Genomic DNA, 21,361 nt, shown 5'->3' on the forward strand with positions numbered 1-21,361 from the left:
CGTGCGCTCAGTTTAGTAATCCGTGCGCTCAGTTTAGTAATCTGTGCGCTCAGTTTAGTAATCCGTTCGCTCAGTTTAGTAATCCTTGCGCTCAGTTTAGTAATCCGTACGCTCAGTTTAGTAATCCGTGCGCTCAGTTTAGTAATCCGTTCGCTCAGTTTAGTAATCCGTGCGCTCAGTTTAGTAATCCGTTCGCTCAGTTTAGTAATCCGTGCGCTCAGTTTAGTAATCCGTTCGCTCAGTTTAGTAATCCGTGCGCTCATTTTAGTAATCCGTTCGCTCAGTTTAGTAATCCGTGCGCTCATTTAGAAATCCGTGCGCTCATTTAGTAATCCGTTCGCTCAGTTTAGTAATCCGTGCGCTCATTTTAGTAATCCGTTCGCTCAGTTTAGTAATCCGTGCGCACGGATTTCCAGTGGCTGTTTTTTTTTCTCCCACTGACCCCCGGCGGGCTCCGTACTTTCAAGATATCTGTAATTGAATTTGAACTAGTCAAATCTTTATTTATGATATCAAAAAGTACATTTAAGATATCTTAAATAATGATGCCATTCAAGATTTCTTTAATTGGAATTATGACTAGTCAGAACTAAAAGTGAGATATCTTGAAAGCAACTAGTGACTAGTCAAACCTAACTTAGAGATATCTCGAATTGTATTTTTGACTAGTCAAAATTCCTTATAAGATATCTTGAACTGAAGCCTCTGACGTCATTTATACTAATCAAAATGTAATTAGAGATATCTCAAATAGGTATTTTGACTAGTCAAAATATTATAATTAGAGATATATCTTAAATAACAAATATGACTAGTCATAACTCAGTTTCAGATATCTGGAATGGAAGTGTTGTGAATCCGACTTTATGCTAAAATGGCTTGCCATAAAAAGTTGACACCTAGAAATACCTTTTTCCAATTAGATTTCATACATTTGTTTTTACAGATGTTTAACATGTACAATTAAATCCAAATACGACACACTGACATGTCGAGTCTACTTATATACTACAGAAAATGTAAAAAAAAAGGAAATTACCCAACTTTTCTGAATTTGCATCTAAGAATCATTTTGTGCCAAATAATGCTCTGATATATTAATAACAATTATTACTGTAATAATAAGTAATTACTACTAAATAATAATAAAAGTAGACCTAATTACTACTGTAAAAGTAATCACCACTTTAACCACTGACATTTTATTACGCAGGTTTGTCACTTTATTATTGCTAACCCGTAAATGTAATCGTGGTGTTAAACAAAACTAATCGATTTGTGAGTTACACAGTTGTGTTTTTGAGTGAAACAGTATTTTGCTCATTGTTGCCATTGAGCTGGAAGCAGTGTGACCACGTGACTCCTCCAGCGAGGGCCTGCTGTTTGTTCAGCCAGATAGGCAGGCAGAGAAGAAAAAATGGCGGCCCTGGGCGAACCAGAACGGGACGCCGGGCTAACGTTTTGAGCTCTCGCATTCTGGAAGGCGCAGGGGGGGCTGCAACGGGGTCACGGCGTGATCCGCACCGGTTCGTGTGTGTGGTGTTACCGTTTTCGCTCGCAACCGTGTATGCCAAATCCACGCAAACGTCGGGATTGTAATATAATAGGTTTCGCCTATCATGAGAGGGAAAAGGGGCAGGCCGCCCAAACCGCTACAAACGGAGGATCCATCCCCAGCTTCGACCCGGGGCTTGCGACCCAGGAGGAACATAAAACCGAAGTTTAGGGACAGTGGGGACGAGGACGTCGAGAGCCCACAAAGGGAGACCYCAAAATCAGCCAAAAAGAAGAAAGCACCATCGACACGGGGCAGGGGACGAGGTAAAGGTGGCGGTGGTGGCAGAGGTGGTCGTGGTGGAAGGCGGACGGCTGTGCCCAAAACCGTGGTGTACGATGACCACGAGAGCGAGGAGGAAGAGGATGCTGTGAGTCTGAGGTCCGAGGAGGATGAGTTTGTCGAGGAGGAAGCCCAGTCCGAGGAGGATGAGGGCCTCAAAGAGGACTCTGACTGCCTAGAAGATGATGRGCTGGAGGAGGAAGAGGATGGTGCCAGCTTCTGCACAGAGAGCAGCTTTCGGAGCCACAGCACTCACGCCAGCACTCCGGGTAAATAAAGCTCATGATCAGAGCCCGGCTACAGTGAGTTAGCATGCCCTGCCGGGGTCAGGGAAAACCATATCTAATCTGAGTGAGCGATGCAGGAAGGAGGTTATTGTTCAAAATGGAGATTGCAGACTTTTTTTTTTTGAAAACAGGCCTCGTTCAGTTCAATAAAACASCACTGCAGGTGGATCAAAGCTAAACCTTATGATTTCTTCCTAAATCCCCATCGTAAAATATTTTACACACGTTTCTTAAAGAAAAGCAAAGGTAGCTAAGCCCAAATAACTTGGAATTTAGCATGCTAAYGCTAACAAGCATAACATAGCTATATGTTGCCTGCCATGTCAGTCTGTCTTTATTTAAGACAATGGCAAATTTATATGTTTTGTGTTCTCAGTTTTAACAACTTATTTGGTAGATAACGTTTTGTTAASAAGTGGGTAAACAAAAACTAGCAGCTAGCAATGTTAGCTTGGCTAGCATCTTCGCTGTTTTGACCACTTTTATTAGAATTTTCTTATCGAAAATCAATACATTTAGTAAGCACACTCTTTAACGAGGACAGGTTATGCTCTCTGGGTGCAGGCGCAAGAGATTTTACCCATTTGAACGCAATGTTGCTCGTTTGACAGCCAGCGTTTCCCCCTGCATGCCGGAGGATGAGCCTCTCATTAAGCTGTAATGACATTAGCCGGCATGTGCAGCAACATTAGCCAAAGTAGCAACAAAAAAGTTTGTCAATTTCAAGTTATCCTAGTTTTTGTTTTTAACTTGAAAACCTGTGAACACCTTTTTATATAGTAAACAGCACTGAAACAATTTAAAAAATCATTACTTATAATGACTTATAATGATTACTTAAAGGGCTTAGAACCTTTTATAAGAAAAACATATGCATCTTTTTTTAATTCTTTGAATAAATGGATATTAAAAACTTTTGAAATACTTTGAAACTATAGTACTGAAATGATCAAATAACTGTGTAGTTGTTTCTTTAAATGTAGATATTAAAAATGTATTTTTGGTTAAAGAGATCCAATTTTTACTTTACAAATGTTTTTTTGTTTTATGCCACAGGGAGAAAAAAAATGCGAGCCCCTCGCCCTCGCACTCCCACTCTCGAGAACAAGGAGATTCCTCCACTTGAGCTTCCAGAAACCTCCGAGGATCTTTTGGTGCCTAATGAAGAGCTGCTTAACATCACCTCCATCTATGAGGTGCTACGGAATTTCAGCACCGTGCTCCGCCTCTCCCCCTTCCGCTTTGAGGACTTCTGTGCAGCACTCATTGGCCGGGAGCAGTGCACGTTAATAGCTGAGACCCATATCTCCCTATTGAAGGCCATCCTGCGTGAGGAAGACTCCTCCAACACCACCTTTGGCCCTGCAGACCTCAAGGACAGCGTCAACTCTACTCTGTACTTTATTGACGGCATGACGTGGCCCGAGGTYTTGAGGTCTTACTGTGAAAGTGACAGAGAGTTTCATCGCGTTCTGCCACACCTAGAGACGGACGAGTATCCCTACGGTCCTCTTGAGAGTAAGATCAAGGTGCTCCAGTTCTTGGTGGATCAGTTCCTCACCACCAACATCGCCCGAGAGGAGCTCATGTCTGACGGCAGCATGCAGTATGACGACCACTGTCGCGTGTGTCACCGCCTGGGTGACCTGTTGTGCTGCGAGACTTGCTCAGCGGTCTATCACCTGGAGTGCGTGAAACCCCCGTTGGAGGCTGTTCCGGAGGATGAGTGGCAGTGTGAGGTTTGCGTGGCACACAAAGTGCCCGGAGTCACAAACTGTGTGACTGAGGCACAGAAAAACAGGCCTTAYATTCGCCAGGAGCCCATTGGATATGATAGACATCAGAGGAAATACTGGTTCTTCAATCGGAGGATTATTGTGTAAGTTAGGACCCTCATCGTCTTGGTAATTTGAGAAAAGGTATAGAATTAAGCTGAACCCGGACATGATATCAAAACCTGATTGATTGGTCAGGTTTTTGTTTGAAATACTAACAGCAGCGGCTCTCAAACCACTCCCAGCCTTCACCAAGTCTTAGGGCTGCAGTAGAGTAAGGCTGGGCCGACTGGAGCCGGGTCGAGCCAAGGCAAGGCCTTACAATGCAAAAAATGCCTAAAGTTGGTTTAATTAAAAAGAAAAACATGCACTGTAGCTAGTTAACTTCTAYTTCCCAAAATGTGGTCCTGTGGGTTTCTGCACGTATCCATCCTAAAATATAAAAGAGCTGAAAGTAAAACTAAGTTATGCTGATAATTTGTTGGCATGCAGATTTGACAAGCTTTCCACAAATTCCGTTTTTTGTTTGTCAAGTGGTTACAAAAGAGATTTATGGTCCAGGTCGTTTTTTTTTTTTTTTTTTTCTGGGCATGTGGTGCTTTTTAGGAATGCCCCGAACAGTTTTTGAACAATTTGGCTGTAATGCAGTACTGGATAATTTATTTTATATTCTCTGTTTATAAGTCCCTGTGTGTGTTTGGGGGTCGAAGTTCAGTGATTTAATTAAATGAATAAGCAGCTTTGACAGATAAACCTACCCTCAAACCAGTTCAGCACACACATTTTTTTTTTTTTTTTTGTTTGTCAAGTTCTCTGATTGTTTTATCTCCCAGTGTTGTTGTAGAGGAGGTGCTTGAGCTTCATCTATCGACTGGTCTCTCCACAGTGAGGAGGACGGGGAGCATGAGAAGAAAAAGATCTGGTACTACAGCTCGAAGGCACAGCTGGAGGAACTCATCGAGTGTTTGGATAAGGAATACTGGGAGACGGACCTTCATGCCGTCCTGGAGGAGACGAACGAGGAGGTGAAAGCTCACATGGACATCACAGAGGACCTCACCAACAGAGCTCGTGGCAGCAATAAATCTTATCTCGCTGCTGTCAATGGTATGGATTTTACTCACTCTCCATATAGACCAAAACAAATGTTAAATTTGTACTCCATCATCCATGCATAGAATGTTGTTCTGATAAAGATGGCAGATATTTGAGTGACAGTTGTGTTGATGTTCTCGTGAGCAGCAGGGTAACATTCAAACGTTTGTTTTAGATAATTCCCTCAGGCTTCACCACTCTGCATAGGTGACATCTGGATGCAGCTTTTTTTATTTTTCTTCTTCTAACGAGCAGAGTAGTAAAGTAACAAAGTACAAATACTTGTTTACTGTACTTAAGTAGAAATTTTGGTTATCTGTATTTTACTAGACTAATTATTTTTCAGTCAACTTTTTACTTCTACTTATATTTTCACAGAATTTTCTGTACTAGTTTTTACGTCTTACATTTGAAAAAAGATAGAAAGTGGGAAGTCTTTATTTCTATTACATTTTGACTTGTTTTCCTTCCGGCTTGTTTAACAAAAYGCCTGTCCAAATATATGGTGCCTCCAGGATAGAGTAAAATAACTGTAGTTGGATGAAGGTATAAACATATAYCATTTTGATGCCCTATTGATTTGTATGGTTCACCTCACCTGTACATGACAGAAATCACATCACACTCCACAGCAGGACAGATTAGAAGTGTGTAGTCTTGTATGAAGACGACCATGGCTGAAGACGACCATGGCTGAAACAGTTTAATTTAACATTATAGTCATTTGGAAAAATGTTTTAGGGAGGTCACTTCTCTACAAATGTCATTTTAGAAATTCTAACTTTTATTCAATACTTTTACTTTTAATATTTAAGTACAGTATATGTCAGATACTTTTGGACTTTTACTCAAGTAATATTCCTAGAAAACACTTAGTTTTACCAAAGTAATTTTATGGAAAGATACTTGTACTTTTACTCACGTATTAATTTGAGGTACTTTATAAGAACACTGCTTACCTCAGCCTTCCTCYAAGAAGTCAGGTTGTTAGGCCGTTGCCAGCTGTTTCCTTTTCTGTTTCAGGCTGTGGTATCTCTTAGGTTTTTCTGCCACACTTCCCGTTCGTGTCACCAAGTAGATTGATTCCAGTTCTTAAAGCAAGGTGCTTTGTGTTATTATAGCTGCGCCTGGAGTCTCTGGAGCTTTGAGTAGGTTCACTTCCACTGCATCCTAAAATATAAGAACTTTCATTTTAGCTGGGTTTTGGGTGTGAAGCAATAGTTGCGTTTCTACAGTAAAATATACTTTGATCATTTTACTTTGAAACGTACACAGTCAGCTGCTGTCAGTCACTGAAAAGCTTTTCTCTTGGTTGAGATGGATTTTCTCCCAACATATCTTTGTTTTTACTATTTAATAAAGTTAAGCTAGTGGTGAAATGGTTTCCCCCATGCTTTTCAACTTAAGTGTTGTCTTCAAATGTCTAGCTGTTGATGTAATTATGTAATTGTTGGCTATTGCGTTTGAAATTTAAATTTGTAGATGTGGTTCTGGAGCGGTTAAAGATAAGGCGAGTGGCGCAGGATGCAAAGAGGCGAGTGGAGGACAAGCAGGAAGCAGAGCGTGGCTCAGTAAATACAACTGAGGTCGATGCTCAGATCTCATTACAACCCGACAAGACAAAGGATGCAGCGAACGTGGGTGATGYTAACTCCCAAGGTAAAAGTTACTCAAATGTTTTGTTATGTCTTTTAAACTTTTAGACTTTTTTAACACATGTTGAAATGAAACCTCCTAACTTGRCCAGTGCTGTTTGCTCTTCCTGTCACTCCTCAGCAGCTGCTGTTCAACCTGCAGCAGAAGAGAGGCTCACATCAGATAASCCTGCCTCTGCTACCCAGGATGCAGCTGCACTAAAGACACAATCACTTGAGAAAAATGGTGAAGCAGAAGCTGATCGTTCTGGGAACCAAGACAGTGGAGAGTCTCCTCCACTAGGAAAGCAGGGAGCGACAGGTACGCTCGAGTCATYGGTTAATTATCCTGAAGTAGACCTGTCGCGATAACTAGTAAATCAATTAATCRCACCATAAATTAAAATGAGGTTCATAGTTTTTATTTTCCTACTTTTTTTCTTCGTGTCTTCCTCTTTTCTACTCCTTGGAGTAGAGAGGAGTCACGTATCTGCCAGGTTCTTGGTTTCATAACCTCTAGCCTGAGAGCTCTGAACAGGCCTTTAGAGGAGCGTCTTTGGTTTTCAGACGCCTTCTTTCAGCTGGCGTCGCCTCAGGAYGTCCTCAGAGCACCGCTCCTAACTTTGGGTTCACTAATTTTTATTTATTTTTTAACACTACGTAAATTTTATAAACTTTGTAAGCAGCATGCAGGTGAACACAATTATTTTATGAAGCCGGAGGAAGACACATGCAGAATAAATTGTGTCGGCTTGGATAGAGGAGGTGGCGAGAGATGTTACAGTTTATTTCATAAACTACTGTAAGCTTCCTAAGCAGCGGTGGTATATACTGTATATTACAAAAAATTTTATTGCTTAGTGCGATAATTTCCTATCCAGCAAATTTAATGGTGATTTGCCTTTTCTGATGTTCAACTTTACCTCTTTACCTCCTGCTGCTTTGCTGTACGTATAGTTTACCTAGGGCTGCGCGGTATATGTGGTAGACGGTAGAAACTGKATGAAGTTGGGAAATTTACCCTCTACCGTCCTATCGTCATTACGTCATCGCACCTGTGTCAGCATGGCTGCGAGTGCAGAGACAACYGAGCAACAGGAGTTTGAAATATAATGAAGAAATTCTAGCGTTTTAAAACACGTATAGACAGGATAAATCCTCAAAATTTCCTCCAAGTTACGTCGTGTCGCGGGATCATTTCCTTTCTCTCCTCTCCTCTCGCTGCACGTCGCACAGAGCGAAGCTTTAATAACCGCAGTTTTTCACACCCAGTTGTCGGAGAAAAACTTGTTTTTTAAGTATTGTTACCCACAGAGATGATTATAAAAAACGTGAACGTTCCCTCAGTCATAAATCCATCTTGCTAATGTAAAGTCGGCTTCTGCTCTGATGATGAAGATGAGYGCGCAGCGATGAAGATGAGAGCGCAGCAGGTGGAAGCTCATTGTTTGGCAGGCAGATATTAAAGCAAAAATACTGGGTTTGATTAAGATTAGCTTTCTGCAAAAAAAAAAAGCTCTAAAGATAACATTATCTTTAYTTTTTATGATAGTTTTCTACTATGATATATACACCGTTACCATGAAGGGATTCAGTTTATACCGTTATATGAATTTGAGGTCATACCGCCCAGCCCCAAGTTTGCTTGTATTATTACCTGTCCTCTGGTTATRATGTGTTGCTTCTCTAGTCAATTGTTTTTTGTTTATTTTTGTACTGAAGTGGTGTCCCTGGCTCATGCTCAGTTAGATGTTTGATACTAGACTGTGAAAATTACCACAATGACTAGAAAAGCTGTGCCACTAAAAATTAAATACCATAAATGCTAAAAATGTTGTACAGGTAAAAAGTGTATTCTGTTGATATTTAACTGATCTGGGTYCAGTCAAGACATTTTTTTGTCATTTAAAGGAACCCTACTATAGTTGTTTGAATAAAAGCATTTATTTTTTCTGTGTGTTTATCTTTGTGGTTATCTTCAGATAACATCTAATTAGTTGGTAGGAGAATGAGCCGATAAGAACTTCCTAATCTATATGAAGCCTTTTTCATCTTTATGTTTTGCCTTATTATCTAAATCAGCCATTTAGTTACTTGTCCTTTGCTTCATATTGTYTCCTGTGTTCTGTGGACCTGTGAAGCTCATTTTTGGCACCATGGTCGATGCTTCTTTGGCAGCAACTCCTCYCTCCACCATGTTTGCTACAGGCAGACCCTTTTTACTCAGTCCAATTTATGGACATTTGGGTGGGTTCCTGAGGCTCAAAGGGCCCTCTGCCTGGAAGCTCCACCTGCTACCCTGCTAACAAAGAGTTGTGTTTATAAATACTGGGAGAACCAGAGTCTTACTCTGGTTTGGCAGCARGTGTACAGCTTGGTTGTTGTGTTGACAAAATTTGACTTACATAAAGCAAGAATAAATATCTATTTAATGGGCATTTTTATAGACAGAACTTACAGCTTATTATTAGTCATGACTACAGTTTCTCTGTTGTGTTTACCTAAGTTTTTCTTGCTCTATTTTAATTTATTTAGACGTGAATCAGAAATCTGAATCTGGTAGTGAAGTTGCACAAAGTGACGACTCGTCACCAACTCAAGATCAATCACAGCAGCGATCGTCTCAACCAAAGGCAGCTGGTGACGGTAGCCAGGTTTCTGGTTCTGATGGTCTCCGTAAGCTGGAACCACCCGATCAAGCTGACAGGTCGTCCCAGTCCTCTTTCACCAGCCATGATGGCACGGGTAAGCATCTACACTYGACTCAGGAATTAAGTAGTGTCTATTTATTGTTCTGGTACTGATGTTGTCATCTGGATGTTTGAATGATAGATGAGTATAACGAACGGATCAGGAATGAAAAAACAGCTGAACAGGAATCCAAAAACCAAATACACAGAAGCAGCAAAGAGGTACGGCAACGTGGTGGATTTTAAAACTAAGAAGTTGCTAAAATGTAAAATTGTCCTTTTTGTGTGACCTRAGTCAAATAATATTTGCTGAAATTCCTATATTTTGCATACAGCATCTAAAATTCTGGTGTTGGCATAAAGTCCTGCTTTATTATGCAAAAAAAAAAAAAATCATAAATTAAAAAAGACTGAGTTCACCTGCAACTCTTCAGACTGAAGAAGTCTCTTGGAGGAGAAACAAAAAAGAAACCCATCCAGAGGACCTACTTATTTTTTCTTTTTGTTTTTTTTTTAAAAGAGTTTGTTCTCTTGAGAGCACTGTAYCAGTCTGACTAATGAACACACTAAACAGTCATCATTAAAGTAACAATTCGTGTCTGCGCTTGTGTTTCAGTCATCTCCTGTCCGTTTCACCGGTGACTCCACACGTCTGAGCTTCTTGAAAAGGGACCTGGCGGTAAATTTAAACAACTTGTTCAAACTGGGTCAGGAGGGCAAGTACAGGGTCTACCAGAACCATTTCAGCACCAACGTCCTGGCGCTCAACAAACATCAGCACCGGGAGGATTACGACAAGAAGCGCCACCTCTCCCACAAGTTCAGCCTGACCACCGCCTCAGAGTTCAAATGGAACGGCTCCATCTACGGGTCGCGGAGTCTGACCGTCTCCACCATTCGGCTCACCATCATCCAGCTGGAAACCAACGTGCCGGGTCCTTTTATGCATCCCAACTGGGCATCGCACAGGTACAAAGCAACAAGATCTCTCTCTCTTTTTTTTTTTTCTTTCACTCAACAGTTTCACTCCACCAGAAAGCCAACTTCTGACCCTTTATGACCTCAATCTTGTCCACGGCAGAGCAAAACTACAAAAACTAGACCTTAATCGGGTATTGATGTACACCCAATGATTACTTTCTAATATTAAAATCCATACAATGGTTTATGAGATGTTTTGCTAACAGAGTCAAAAAACTTAAACACGAGCAGTTACAGGAATACCTGCCTTATATGGCAACAAGCATTAAAACGAGAACAACGTGGGCGGCACAAAAGACAGAGAATATGATGGTGATTGAAGCGTTGTCACTGCCTGATCGGTCCCAGAAGCACGATCCATAATCAGGCAGGGACACTCCGTACCGTCAGCTCATCTGCACATGYGCTAAAAGAAAYGCTTCTGGATCCCTGATTAATGCACTCAATTTAGGAAAAAGTGTTGGAAAAAATGATTTCCATCCTTAATTATAAAGGTGTGCTAGATTATATCTGAACAGTTTTAATAGAACATATTTAATACACATTTTGATATTAATAAAATGTAGATTTATGAAGCGTACATATTTATTTATATTAATTAAAATGTTGCTTGTTATAAACTGACCTATTTTTCTAGAAAATATTATAATTGCCTTAAATAATAATAACCTTTATACTTGGAAGATATATAATTCAGTAGAAACTTGTTTAGATTTCAAATATTTCTTAATTGTTTCTGTCATTAAGCAGTCTGAGTCTAGTGAAAGGCTACATGGAAAAGAACAAACAAAGCCCTCCTGGAAGTWTTTTTTTTTGCACATGCACAAATGCGCTGATGGTACGGATCTTTTCTTCCAGGATAGATCAGACAATGACAAGCATCACCACAGAGAGGACGCAGACTTATGTCCAGTTCCCTAACTGTTACAAATTAAAATAAAGAAATATTTTGGTTTTTGCAAAAGACAAAATGTGATTTTCTGTTTTAATCATTTATTGTTTTTGTTTTGTAGGACCAACTGGAACAAAGCAGTGCAGATGTGCAGCAAAGCCAGGGAATTTGCTTTGGCTTTGGCTATTTTGGAGTGTGCAATCAAACCAGTGGTTATGCTGCCTGTGTGGAAGGAGTCTCTGGGACACACAAGGTAATAGACACGCGCGCACGCACACACACACACACACACACACACACGAGCATTAGCCAATTTGTTTTATGTTCTCGCCCAATTATGAGTGTTTGTTTTGCATCAGGTTACATCGTATGACCTCGATGGAGCGGGAGGAAAAGGAGAAGGTGAAAAAGCGCGAGAAAAAGCTTGAGGATGAAGAGATCTTGCAGCAGGCCACATGGGTGAAATACACCATCCCCATCAAGCATCAGGTAAAATACCTGCAGCATTCAGGGCTGCACATTACCATGAAAGGTTWGATTCCTAATTTTTGTGTCTTTAATTTTTTAATTTCTTATTTTTCCCCTGAAGGTGTGGAAACAGAAGGGCGAGGAGTATAGAGTGACTGGATATGGTGGTTGGATCTGGGTCAGTAAGACTCACGTGCCCCGTTTTGTTCCAAAACTACCAGGAAACACAAATGTAAACTACCGTAAAGAATTAGAGGGTAAGAGCTCAACTTGTTTAATTTCCTTAATTTTTAATAAATGTATACTCTGGAACTTTTGGGGTTCTGATGCACATTTTGTGTTTACTTTTAGCTAAAATGAATAAAGAAAATTCTGTAGTTAATACRAAAAAACACAAAGAGATGACGAAATGCAAGAAGGAGGCCACTCGGATGGAAGAAGTCAAGGAAAGCTCACTGGCCACTGAATCGTCTATGGTCACTTCCTCGACTGACGACAGTAAACCTCAGACCACCAAAGAGGAAGAAAAGCCTCCAAAAGATGAGCAGGAAGTTGCTGCTGAAGATAAGAGTGTAGATGAAAAAATGGAGGTTGACTCCAGCCTGTCTGCTTCAGCTGATACAAGAGGTAAATATTTCAAATGAATTCTTTTGCTCTTTCTCCAAAGCTTTACTTCTGTCATCCGCTAACATCTGGGATCCCTTTTCCTAGAAAAAGCTGAAAGCAACGGCCCTTCTTCAGCCACTGCGCATCCCGTTGGAGTCGAACCTTCTCCGGCACCCGAACAAACCAAAAAGGAYGAGACGGCAGCGTCGAAGATCTTTTACGACGTTGTGAACGTCAGYGAGGGCTTCCAGCTGAGGACAGCTTATAAGAAGAAGGTGAAGCCGTCCAAACTGGATGGACTCTTGGAGCGTCGGGTAAAACAGTTCACCTTGGAGGAGAAACAGAGACTGGATCGGATGAGACAGGCAGCCGCCTCGTCTAAAACAGCAGCCACAAAGCCCACGTTCGGGGTTAAGACTGAAGGAACTGCATTAAGCAAACAGCAGCCTGCTATCACCTCGGGTGTTAAAGCAGAGGAGAAGGAGGAGAACCAGCAAGTGAAAGACCCTGTGGTGAAAAAACTCGACTTCGAGCAGGAGGATACAAAGACGGAGAGCGTGGACATCAAATCAGACCCTGAAATCAAGGAGGAAGCCTGTACCAATGAAGAGGTGAACGGAGAATCTGAGCTCAGCTGTCAGTCAGAGAAGACTGAACCCAACGAAAAAACCCTGAATCAAGAAGTTCCTCAAAAACCTGAGAACCCTAAGAAACGGGGCTATGATGAAATGGAGCAAAGCAGCGGCAAGAGCGACACAGAAAACACAGAGGAAACTCAAAGTAAGAGCGGCCCATCACAGCTGAATGGAAAAACCACAGCAGTGGACTCAAACAACTCAGAGCCCGGGACTGAAACCCTGGGTGTGGTTTCAGATCCAGAGAAGGAGCCGGTCAAGTCTCTGATGAATGGGAATCTGTCCCAGAATGAGTTTTCTAATGCAGCTCATCCTCCTCCTCTCAAAGTCCCAAAGTTGGAGAACCACGTGGGAGAAGAAGGAGAGCCTTTAAATAAGAGTGACAGTGTGATGACGGACTGTGAGGCTCTGGTACCAGCGAAGCTCCAACCGTCCAACACTTCCTGCCACATTAGTAATAACGCAGACGTTTGCACTAACCGTGACGGTGTAAAAACCTCCATCAATAATGTCTCCTCAAAGGAGCCTCAGAACGCTCTAACGCCTGACACATCCAGCAGTATTAGCAAGCYCGGTGTACCCTCTCAAGGAGAAATGAGCTTGCCTTCATCTGGTACCGGTCCCAGCACCACCCAGCCCGGTGTTGAAGCAGCTGGCTCCCAGAAGAGAAAACTTAACGAAGCCAAAGCGGGACCCTCGTCAGGCGGCTCCATGATTAGCAAAGAGTACTCCACTAGAGACAGAGTGAGCCTTCTCAGGTTCTCCAAGTCAAAGAAGGCCCGCTCGGGAACAGCACTGCCGTCCTACCGTAAGTTTGTGACCAAGAGCAGCAAGAAGAGCCTTTTTGTCCTCCCAAACGATGACCTGAAGAGGCTGGCGAGGAAGGCGGGCATTAAAGAAGTGCCCATCTTTAGCTACAACGCCAAGCCAGCGTTGGATATCTGGCCCTACCCTTCACCTCGGCCCACTTTTGGGATCACGTGGAGGTYGGTAACGAGCTTTATTGCACATTTGGAATAATTAGGATAGCTCAGCCCTTTTGAAAGTGGAGTTTGTAAGGAATCTAAAACTTCTCGTGTGTTTTTCTGACCCTTCAGGTACCGTCTGCAGACTGTGAGGTCTCTGGCAGGTGTTAGTTTGATGCTGAGGCTGCTGTGGGCCTGTTTGAGGTGGGACGACATGGCTGTGAAGCCCTCCGCTGCTGTGGGGACGACACGGAAAGGTGAGAAGTTTGGAAACAAAAACCTTCCAGGTTTGTGTCATGGATCAATTTGCCTCCTTTTAAATGAACTTGATATTAAATTGCATTTCACTTTAAATAATAATGTACTGAAGAGTAAAATATTTGCATCTTTAAAACCTGGGAATTATCATCAGCTCCATACTTTGATTCATTTTATGATGAACTCATTTTTTAAACAACACACAGTTGTTATGTCTTCATCAACATTCTCTGTAATAAATGTGTAATCCTGCAGCCAGGAGGTATCACACATCACTTTATCCAGCTAAAATCCTGTGGAAATTTGAAAATTGTAGATATTCACATTAACTATGAACATCTGAGAGAGTGAAAGTAACAGTCTCACAGAGAAAACTGTTTTTTGTCTTTTGGGGAAGAAGGCATAAAACGTAAATGTAGACACACGTAGGCTGTTGTCTTAGTCATACAAATCTACGTCTTTCTGTGTTAATAATTTTATTCAAGARCTAAAGCAACCAAGACAAACAGGCTGTGCTTTGATGGCGGCTAACCAGCTGTTAGCTCAATGCTAGCTAATTGTTCCCAAACACCTCAAAATCCTCCACCTCCCTGACTGTTGCCTGGCCAGGGGATCAAATCGATTCAGAGGATTTTCTGAATTGATATTGAATGATAAAAAAATGTGATTAATTAAAATAGTTTTGTTTTGTTTAGAAACCACAGACACAGACATCATCACAACAGAGATTATAAAGAGGAGAGATGTGGGGCCGTATGGCATCCGCTCAGAGTACTGCATCAGGAAGATCATCTGTCCCCTCGGAAACAGAGACACTCCAAAAGGTAAAAAAATAATAATAATAATAATAATAAAGTTTGCTTGGAACTGATGCAGGATTTAATTAGTTTATATGACTTATTAACTTTCCATGAACAGAAACCCCAACCCCACAGAGGAAAGGCCTGCGCTCCAGTGCCCTGAGGCCCAAGAAGCAGGAGCCAGCCAAGCAGACTGGGCCTGTGGCTGTGGAGACCTGGATACCTGAAGAGGAACTGGAGCTTTGGGAGATCCGAGCTTTTTCAGAGAGGTGGGAACCTCAACAAACATGCGCCAGGTTCCACGCACACGTCGGGATGTATCAAAACAAACGTTGTGTGGTGTGTGAATATACACACACATTGTACCCGCTGTGAAAGTATCCTGACAGCAACGCAAACCTTTTCAATCAACAGTTTTAAACCACAAARTACTGAATGTTACCTAAATACACAGAAAAATGACTTCATTCAGTTTTCTGGATGTAAGGAGAGTCTAAACATGATGGGTTCTTTGTTTGTTTGTTTTGTTTGTTTGTTTGTTTTATCTTTTATGATTCAAACCTGAATGATGAAACTGAACCACATTTAGGTCGACTAAATGCAGTCAGTCCATGAGCCTTTTGTCTCTACACCAACTTTTAGTATTAAAGCTGTACTATTTGATACATGAGGCCCCAAGTCRCCTTTAGGTTTTTCTTTAGTTTTACTGTTTCAAATGGAGTTCAGCAGATTTTTACCTTTTTAAATTTGTGGTGTTACAGAGTGGAAAGGGATAAGGCACAGGGTTTAGATCCTGCCAAGGCCAGCAGCACCCTGAAAACAGCAGAGGAAGTGAAAGCCCATTTGGAGAATCAGCTGAAGCAGGCCAGACTGGCTGCCCAGCAGGTGGGAACACATCACACTTTAACCCCCTCCACCCCTAAAACTTCCMAGTTTAACAGTTTATTAGAAACCTAACTTATTGTTTGTCTGTTTTTAGAAACGTCTGGAGCAGCAGAAACTGAGCACAACCACCACCACTTCCACAACCACCACCACCACCACATCAGCCAGCTCTCCCRGCACCCCGACCACAACAGGCCTGAGGACGGGTCCATTGACACCTGGAACCAAGATGGCCCTGTCCTCCAAGCTGGGCTCCTCGGTGTCATTACAACAAGACAAGAACTTCCAGCAGTCGTTTGCCTCCTGGGTGAAACAGGGCCAGAACAACAGCAGCAGCAGCAGCAGCAGCAGCAGCAGCACAGGTGAGCAGGTGCAAGACGAGTCATCCATTAAAAACAATGGAGTTAAAATTGTATTTTGTTTTGCAGTTTTTAGTTTCTGTTACCTCGGTTTCTCTATGTGTACAGCCATGCAAAACATCACTGAGTCTTTTACAACTTTTATATTGTAATTCTCATTCATATTTACAATGGGCTTCTAAATGATCATAGAGCTTGTGGTGTCCACTTTCAGTCAGTGAAAGTTCAGAYGTACCAGCAGTTATACAAAAAACAGACAAGTCATAAAACGGCACAAAAATGTATTTTCAAATAAACCATAATCAGCATCTGATAAGGCTTCAAAAGTGAAGGAAAAAAGTTTTAAACAAGATTTGAGGTGATCCATAAACCTAGGAGCTGCAGCGGAGAAAGCCCCGCCCCGCTTTTGACCAGTCTAACTGAATGTATGTGATGTATTTCCTCATCCCCAGGTGGAGGTCAGCAGAAAGTTATGGGTATYTTCCCTCATGGGCCCCCTGCCAACCTTCGGACGTACAGCACGCTGCATCCTACGACTGGAAACATGAACCTCAGAACTGCTTCTTCTGCCTCAACCACTCAGCCACAGGTCTTCTCTCTTCTGACCAATCAGTGTGGAAGTAATGAACCTGTTTGCTCACAGTCTCACTCCTGTTTTGTTTGTCAGGTGACAACAACGGTAGGACAAACTCAGCCTGGAGCAGCTTCTGTTCCTGGAGGCACAGTAGTCCGAGCTCCAGCTCAACAAGGTCTTCTGTCCAACTTTTTACTCTCAGTTAAAAGTCTTTTGGCTTTTAAAGCAAATAAATTACAACAGATCTTTTTTTTTTTCTACTTCAGGTCAGTCTCAACATGCACCTGGGACTCCTCCTGCTCTGAGAGCAGCAGCTCCTACACCATCAACTCCTTCTGCCACCMCCGCTCCCGTTGCTTCATCTCAGCCCCAAAGACCACAGCAGGGTCAAGTAAAACTCACCATGGCTCAGCTYATGCAGCTGACACAAAGCGCTCAGGTAAAGATTGCTTTCTGTTATTTTATTTTATTATTTTCTAACTAAAATTACTTTTTTGTAACTCTGAGCTCTATTTTGTGAGTGTCGTCTAATCAGTTGTGGTCAAGATTGTTTTTGCCTGAATCTCCGCAGGGAGGCAACCCAGGTCTGACGGTGGTAATTCAGGGTCAAGGCCAGACCCAGGGCCAGCTTCAGATCATCCCACAGGGCGTTACGGTCATCCCAGGCCCCGGTCAGCAGCTCATGCAGGCAGCCATGCCCAATGGCCAAGTCCAGCGCTTCCTTTTCACTCCTTTACCTCCGTCCTCTTCAGCTCCTGTTTCGGCTCCTGCTAACGCGACCCCTGCCACGACCCAGACCCCTCAAACCCAAATGTCTTCTCCAACTCCAGTGCGAGCCGTCGCACAAGTTCAGACGACTCCATCTTCCTTAGCCCAAACACAAATGACAGCCCCTCTGCCTGCACCCATACACGCTACAAGCCCGTCGCCGAAGCTAAACGTTGCCTCGAGCCCCGCTTCAGTTCAAACCCAAGTCGCAGCACCCGTTCCCCCTGCAGCTCATGGCTCTGCACAAACACAGCTTTCACCCACATTACCCATCCCGGCGCAGCCACAAAGATCGGCTCTGTTGCCTCATTTTCCACAACCTTCCTCTCAAGTTTTACCCTCTACACCGCCTTCAGCTCTCACATCGCCCCAAGCTGCTTCCTCTGCTCCTAATTCAGTCCCGAGTGTGAYTCAGACACAAAATCTCACCTCATCCCCTGTTCAAAACCAAGCCCTGCCCCAAGCCCAAGTGTCCACCCGCCCACAAGCTTCACTTCCTGCACAATCCCAAACTATAAGTTCACCACTTGTACCAGGACAAGCTGTCCTCCAAAGCCAAGTCCAACCACAGTCCCGCAGCCCCGCCCCACGGTTAACTTCAGCCGCTGTTCAGATGCAGATTTCTGCTCCCACTCCTCTGTCCCCCATGTCGGTTCCCCAAGTCACTGCAGCAGCAGCAGCCACTAACTCAACTCACCTTCCCGTCTCCGCCTCACTTCCTTCACCCGTCCAAGTTCCAACCCCCGCCTTGGCACCCATCTCTGCTCCCGTCATAGCTGTTGTGTCGACCCAAATTGCCGTCCCACCCCCGGCCAAAGCTCTAACCCAAATACAAGGTGCAGCTTCTGCACATCTTCACGGGGTTGTGGCAAGCGCTGTCGTCACACCGGTCACAGCCACCTCCACTATACCTTCAGTGCCAGGTAAGGTTCTGTCCACAGCTGGAGACATTCAGTCACTAGAGAGAAAAAAAGTCCTTTAATTCATCTCCAAACATCATAATAATGAAAACTCCAACCATGCATTTACACTGCGTCTGCTTGGCTCTGGTGTGTAGCACAGAGGTGCTCTGAGAAGCATGCACAGGAAGTGTGATATTGTGCAATAAATCCAGTGATAACTGTGGAAGTCAGAAAAAATTAATTCATTCTGTGGAAGATGGACTGAAATCAACAGTTAAGACTGCATCGCTGTTGTCTTTTTTTTTTAAATCTATATTCTAAAATAAAATCCACACTTTTTGTGTGGATGCRTATACTGCATGTTCTGCATCCCAAACAGAATGATACATTTTGATGTGTGTATAAATATACCCACATATTTGTCAATGTAACTAGGATTTTGACCAAATGTAGTTTGTCTTTGGTCAATTATTTTGAAAATACAGAAGCTGTGCTCATTCTTTTTCCTGTTGGTGCGGTGTGATCTTTGTAGATGGACTCTGCACTTGCTCCGCTGTCCCGTCAAAAATGGGATCAAATCAAATTTTGTCAGAACACTAGGCACACGTTGCCACACCTGTGGATGCAGTGTAAATGCTCTCATTGATTATAATGAGTGTGGTTTTACTGCAGATATTGGGGCGGAGCAGACACAGTGTAAATTGGGGGTAACTGAAAGATGCTGGGCTTTCTCCTCCTGATTGTATACTTATCACTGTCCTGTAGTCATTTACATTCTTTAACATTAATTTAATCTCCTTTGGTTCCTTCTCTCTYTTGTTATAGCTCTGATAGAACAGAAGGCAGCTCAGCCCCAAGTCTGGACTCCAGTCTCCTCTCCAGTTCAGACGGCTCATCAGGCATCAGCTCCAGTCACACCGCCTGCCTCTGCACTCGGCTCTGCTCCTGCATCAGCCTCCACACACTCGCCTGGTAATCTTCTGCCTCAAACAWCTCTGACTCCTCAGTCTCAAGCACAAGTCCAGCATCCTGCTGTGATGTCGATGCAGCAGGTGTCCCATATGCCGGTCTCAGCAGTGCAGGTTCACGTGAAGGGACTACCAGTGTCCTCTGTCATGTCTACTGTGAGACCCACGCAGCCTCARCTGCAGCCCCAAACCCATGCTCCGATTCGGCCCCAGACACAAGCTCAGATCTGTGCACAGGTCCAGGTCCCTCCCTGCGGTCAAGTGCAGCAGCTGCAGCACATTCAAATGCATCCTCAAGTGCAAGCTCAAATTCAGCCCCAGGTCCACGTTCAGTTTCAGCCACGGGCTCAAATTCAGCCTCAAACTCTACAGTCAGCTCATGCTCAAGTACAACCCCTCACTCAGGTCCAGTCCCCACCTCAACCCCAGCCAAGGGTCCAGCCTCAGTACCTCCCCCAGGTACCAGCTTCATTTCAAACGCAGCCACAAACACAACCTCAAGCTCTGCAGCAGCCTCAGGTCCAGTCTCAGGCTCAAACTCCACTTCAGCTACAGCCCCAGATCCAAACCCAGCTCCAGCAGCCGAACCAGATTCAAGCTCAGGCCTCGCAACAATCCCACGTTCATATTGCATCACACGTTCAAACTCAGCCCCAGTTTTCAGTCCAGTCCCCACCACAAACCCAAGTTCCAGCCCAGCTTCAGGCCCAAGCCCACAGCCAAGTCCAGGCAAAGCTCCAAGTCCAGTTCCAACCTCAGAACCAGTCTCAAGTTCAACCCCAGCCTCAGCTTCAGGTGCAGTCTCCAATCAGGCATCAGGTAATCACCGTTTCAGGCCTCCAGCAGCCGGTCCAGCTACTCTCAGCCCTGCCGCCTCACATCGCCTCCCAGATCCAAGCCCAGATCCAGGCACAGGCCCAGCAGCAGGGCGGCGCCGTTCCCCAGCAAATCAAACTGCAGCTACCTATCCAGATCCAGCAAACRGGAGGTCAGATACAAGCCCACCAGATCCAGAACATGGTGACCATACAGGCACCTGCAAACGTTCAGGAGCAGCTTCAGAGGATGCAGCAGCAGCAGCAACAGCAGCAGCTACAGCAGCAACAACCACCACCAAAGAAAAAGAAACACCTTGAGGCTAAAAGGGAACCAAAAGAGACGAATCTACAGGTGGTCAGTCCCAAGGATGGCATCCAGAAACAGGTGCTAATAAAAAGAACAGCAGTTGTTCATTATTTATTATTGTAAATATCAATTAAATGTTTTTAAATGTCAGGYGGGAATGAAGCAGAATTCTTCAGCAGAGCAGCAGAAACAGAGGAAGAGTCTGGCTGCAGCAGAGCGGGAGGAGAACCAGAGGTTGGTGTCTTATACACCTAAAGTATGACTCTGTGGCATCATGCTTTAAAAACCTGATGTTAAAGCAATAACTTCAACCTACTAATGATTAGCARCTAAACCAAATGAAGCTACAGCTCAGCTTCTGCTTTCTGCTTTCAGAATGATTGTGTGCAACCAGGTGATGAAGTTCATCCTCGACAAGATCGAGAAGGAYGAGAAGCAGGCGGCTAAGAAAAGGAAGAAGGAGGAGGTGGTGGAGCAGAAACGCTCCAAGCAGAACGCCACTAAACTGACCGCGCTGCTGTACAAGCACAAGGAGCAGCTGAAGGCTGAAATCCTCAAGAAGAGGGCCCTGCTGGACAAAGAGCTGCAGCTTCAAGTCCAGGTCAGATTTTTGTAGACATTAGATGTGCAACAATGTCTTATTATTATTAAGACTTTTATTAAGTCCTTATTATATTAGGACAATCATCAGAGAATTGAAATTATCTGATGMATTGTGTTTACAAATACAGGATTCACGCAGATACCTTAATTAGTCTTAAAAAGGCTTAAACCAATCTTTCAGAGGTCTTAAAAATGTTAACACATTTTAAGTGTAACTCCTCACAAATATTAAGATAATTGGTAACATTTATTGA

General features: G+C 43.4%; 1 protein-coding gene across 3 annotated transcripts in view; it reads left to right on the forward strand.

Annotated features, from left to right (window-relative positions):
• Positions 1-1,386: 1,386 nt before the first annotated feature.
• The window catches only part of LOC106523872 (nucleosome-remodeling factor subunit BPTF), a 25,156-nt gene continuing 5,181 nt past the window's right edge, over positions 1,387-21,361 (forward strand). The window contains exons 1-25 of one of the 3 annotated variants that reach the window (XM_014017443.1): positions 1,387-2,106; positions 3,181-4,003; positions 4,786-5,006; positions 6,477-6,653; positions 6,771-6,950; positions 9,164-9,373; positions 9,461-9,540; positions 9,935-10,287; positions 11,313-11,444; positions 11,551-11,680; positions 11,781-11,916; positions 12,011-12,286; positions 12,371-13,886; positions 13,998-14,122; positions 14,819-14,947; positions 15,042-15,192; positions 15,685-15,808; positions 15,903-16,170; positions 16,620-16,756; positions 16,835-16,916; positions 17,008-17,180; positions 17,313-18,432; positions 19,237-20,582; positions 20,656-20,738; positions 20,880-21,105. In XM_014017443.1, the coding sequence (XP_013872897.1) occupies positions 1,620-2,106; positions 3,181-4,003; positions 4,786-5,006; positions 6,477-6,653; positions 6,771-6,950; positions 9,164-9,373; positions 9,461-9,540; positions 9,935-10,287; positions 11,313-11,444; positions 11,551-11,680; positions 11,781-11,916; positions 12,011-12,286; positions 12,371-13,886; positions 13,998-14,122; positions 14,819-14,947; positions 15,042-15,192; positions 15,685-15,808; positions 15,903-16,170; positions 16,620-16,756; positions 16,835-16,916; positions 17,008-17,180; positions 17,313-18,432; positions 19,237-20,582; positions 20,656-20,738; positions 20,880-21,105 (8,685 nt within the window). In that variant the 5' untranslated portion in view covers positions 1,387-1,619. Of the gene's footprint in view, positions 2,107-3,180; positions 4,004-4,785; positions 5,007-6,476; positions 6,654-6,770; positions 6,951-9,163; positions 9,374-9,460; positions 9,541-9,934; positions 10,288-11,312; positions 11,445-11,550; positions 11,681-11,780; positions 11,917-12,010; positions 12,287-12,370; positions 13,887-13,997; positions 14,123-14,818; positions 14,948-15,041; positions 15,193-15,684; positions 15,809-15,902; positions 16,171-16,616; positions 16,757-16,834; positions 16,917-17,007; positions 17,181-17,312; positions 18,433-19,236; positions 20,583-20,655; positions 20,739-20,879; positions 21,106-21,361 lie in introns of all 3 variants that reach the window. The other 2 variants (XM_014017445.1, XM_014017444.1) reach the window with 2 other exon arrangements.

The sequence above is a fragment of the Austrofundulus limnaeus genome, unplaced genomic scaffold, assembly GCF_001266775.1.
Source record: "Austrofundulus limnaeus strain Quisiro unplaced genomic scaffold, Austrofundulus_limnaeus-1.0 Scaffold168, whole genome shotgun sequence".
NCBI classification, from domain to species: Eukaryota; Metazoa; Chordata; class Actinopteri; order Cyprinodontiformes; family Rivulidae; genus Austrofundulus; species Austrofundulus limnaeus.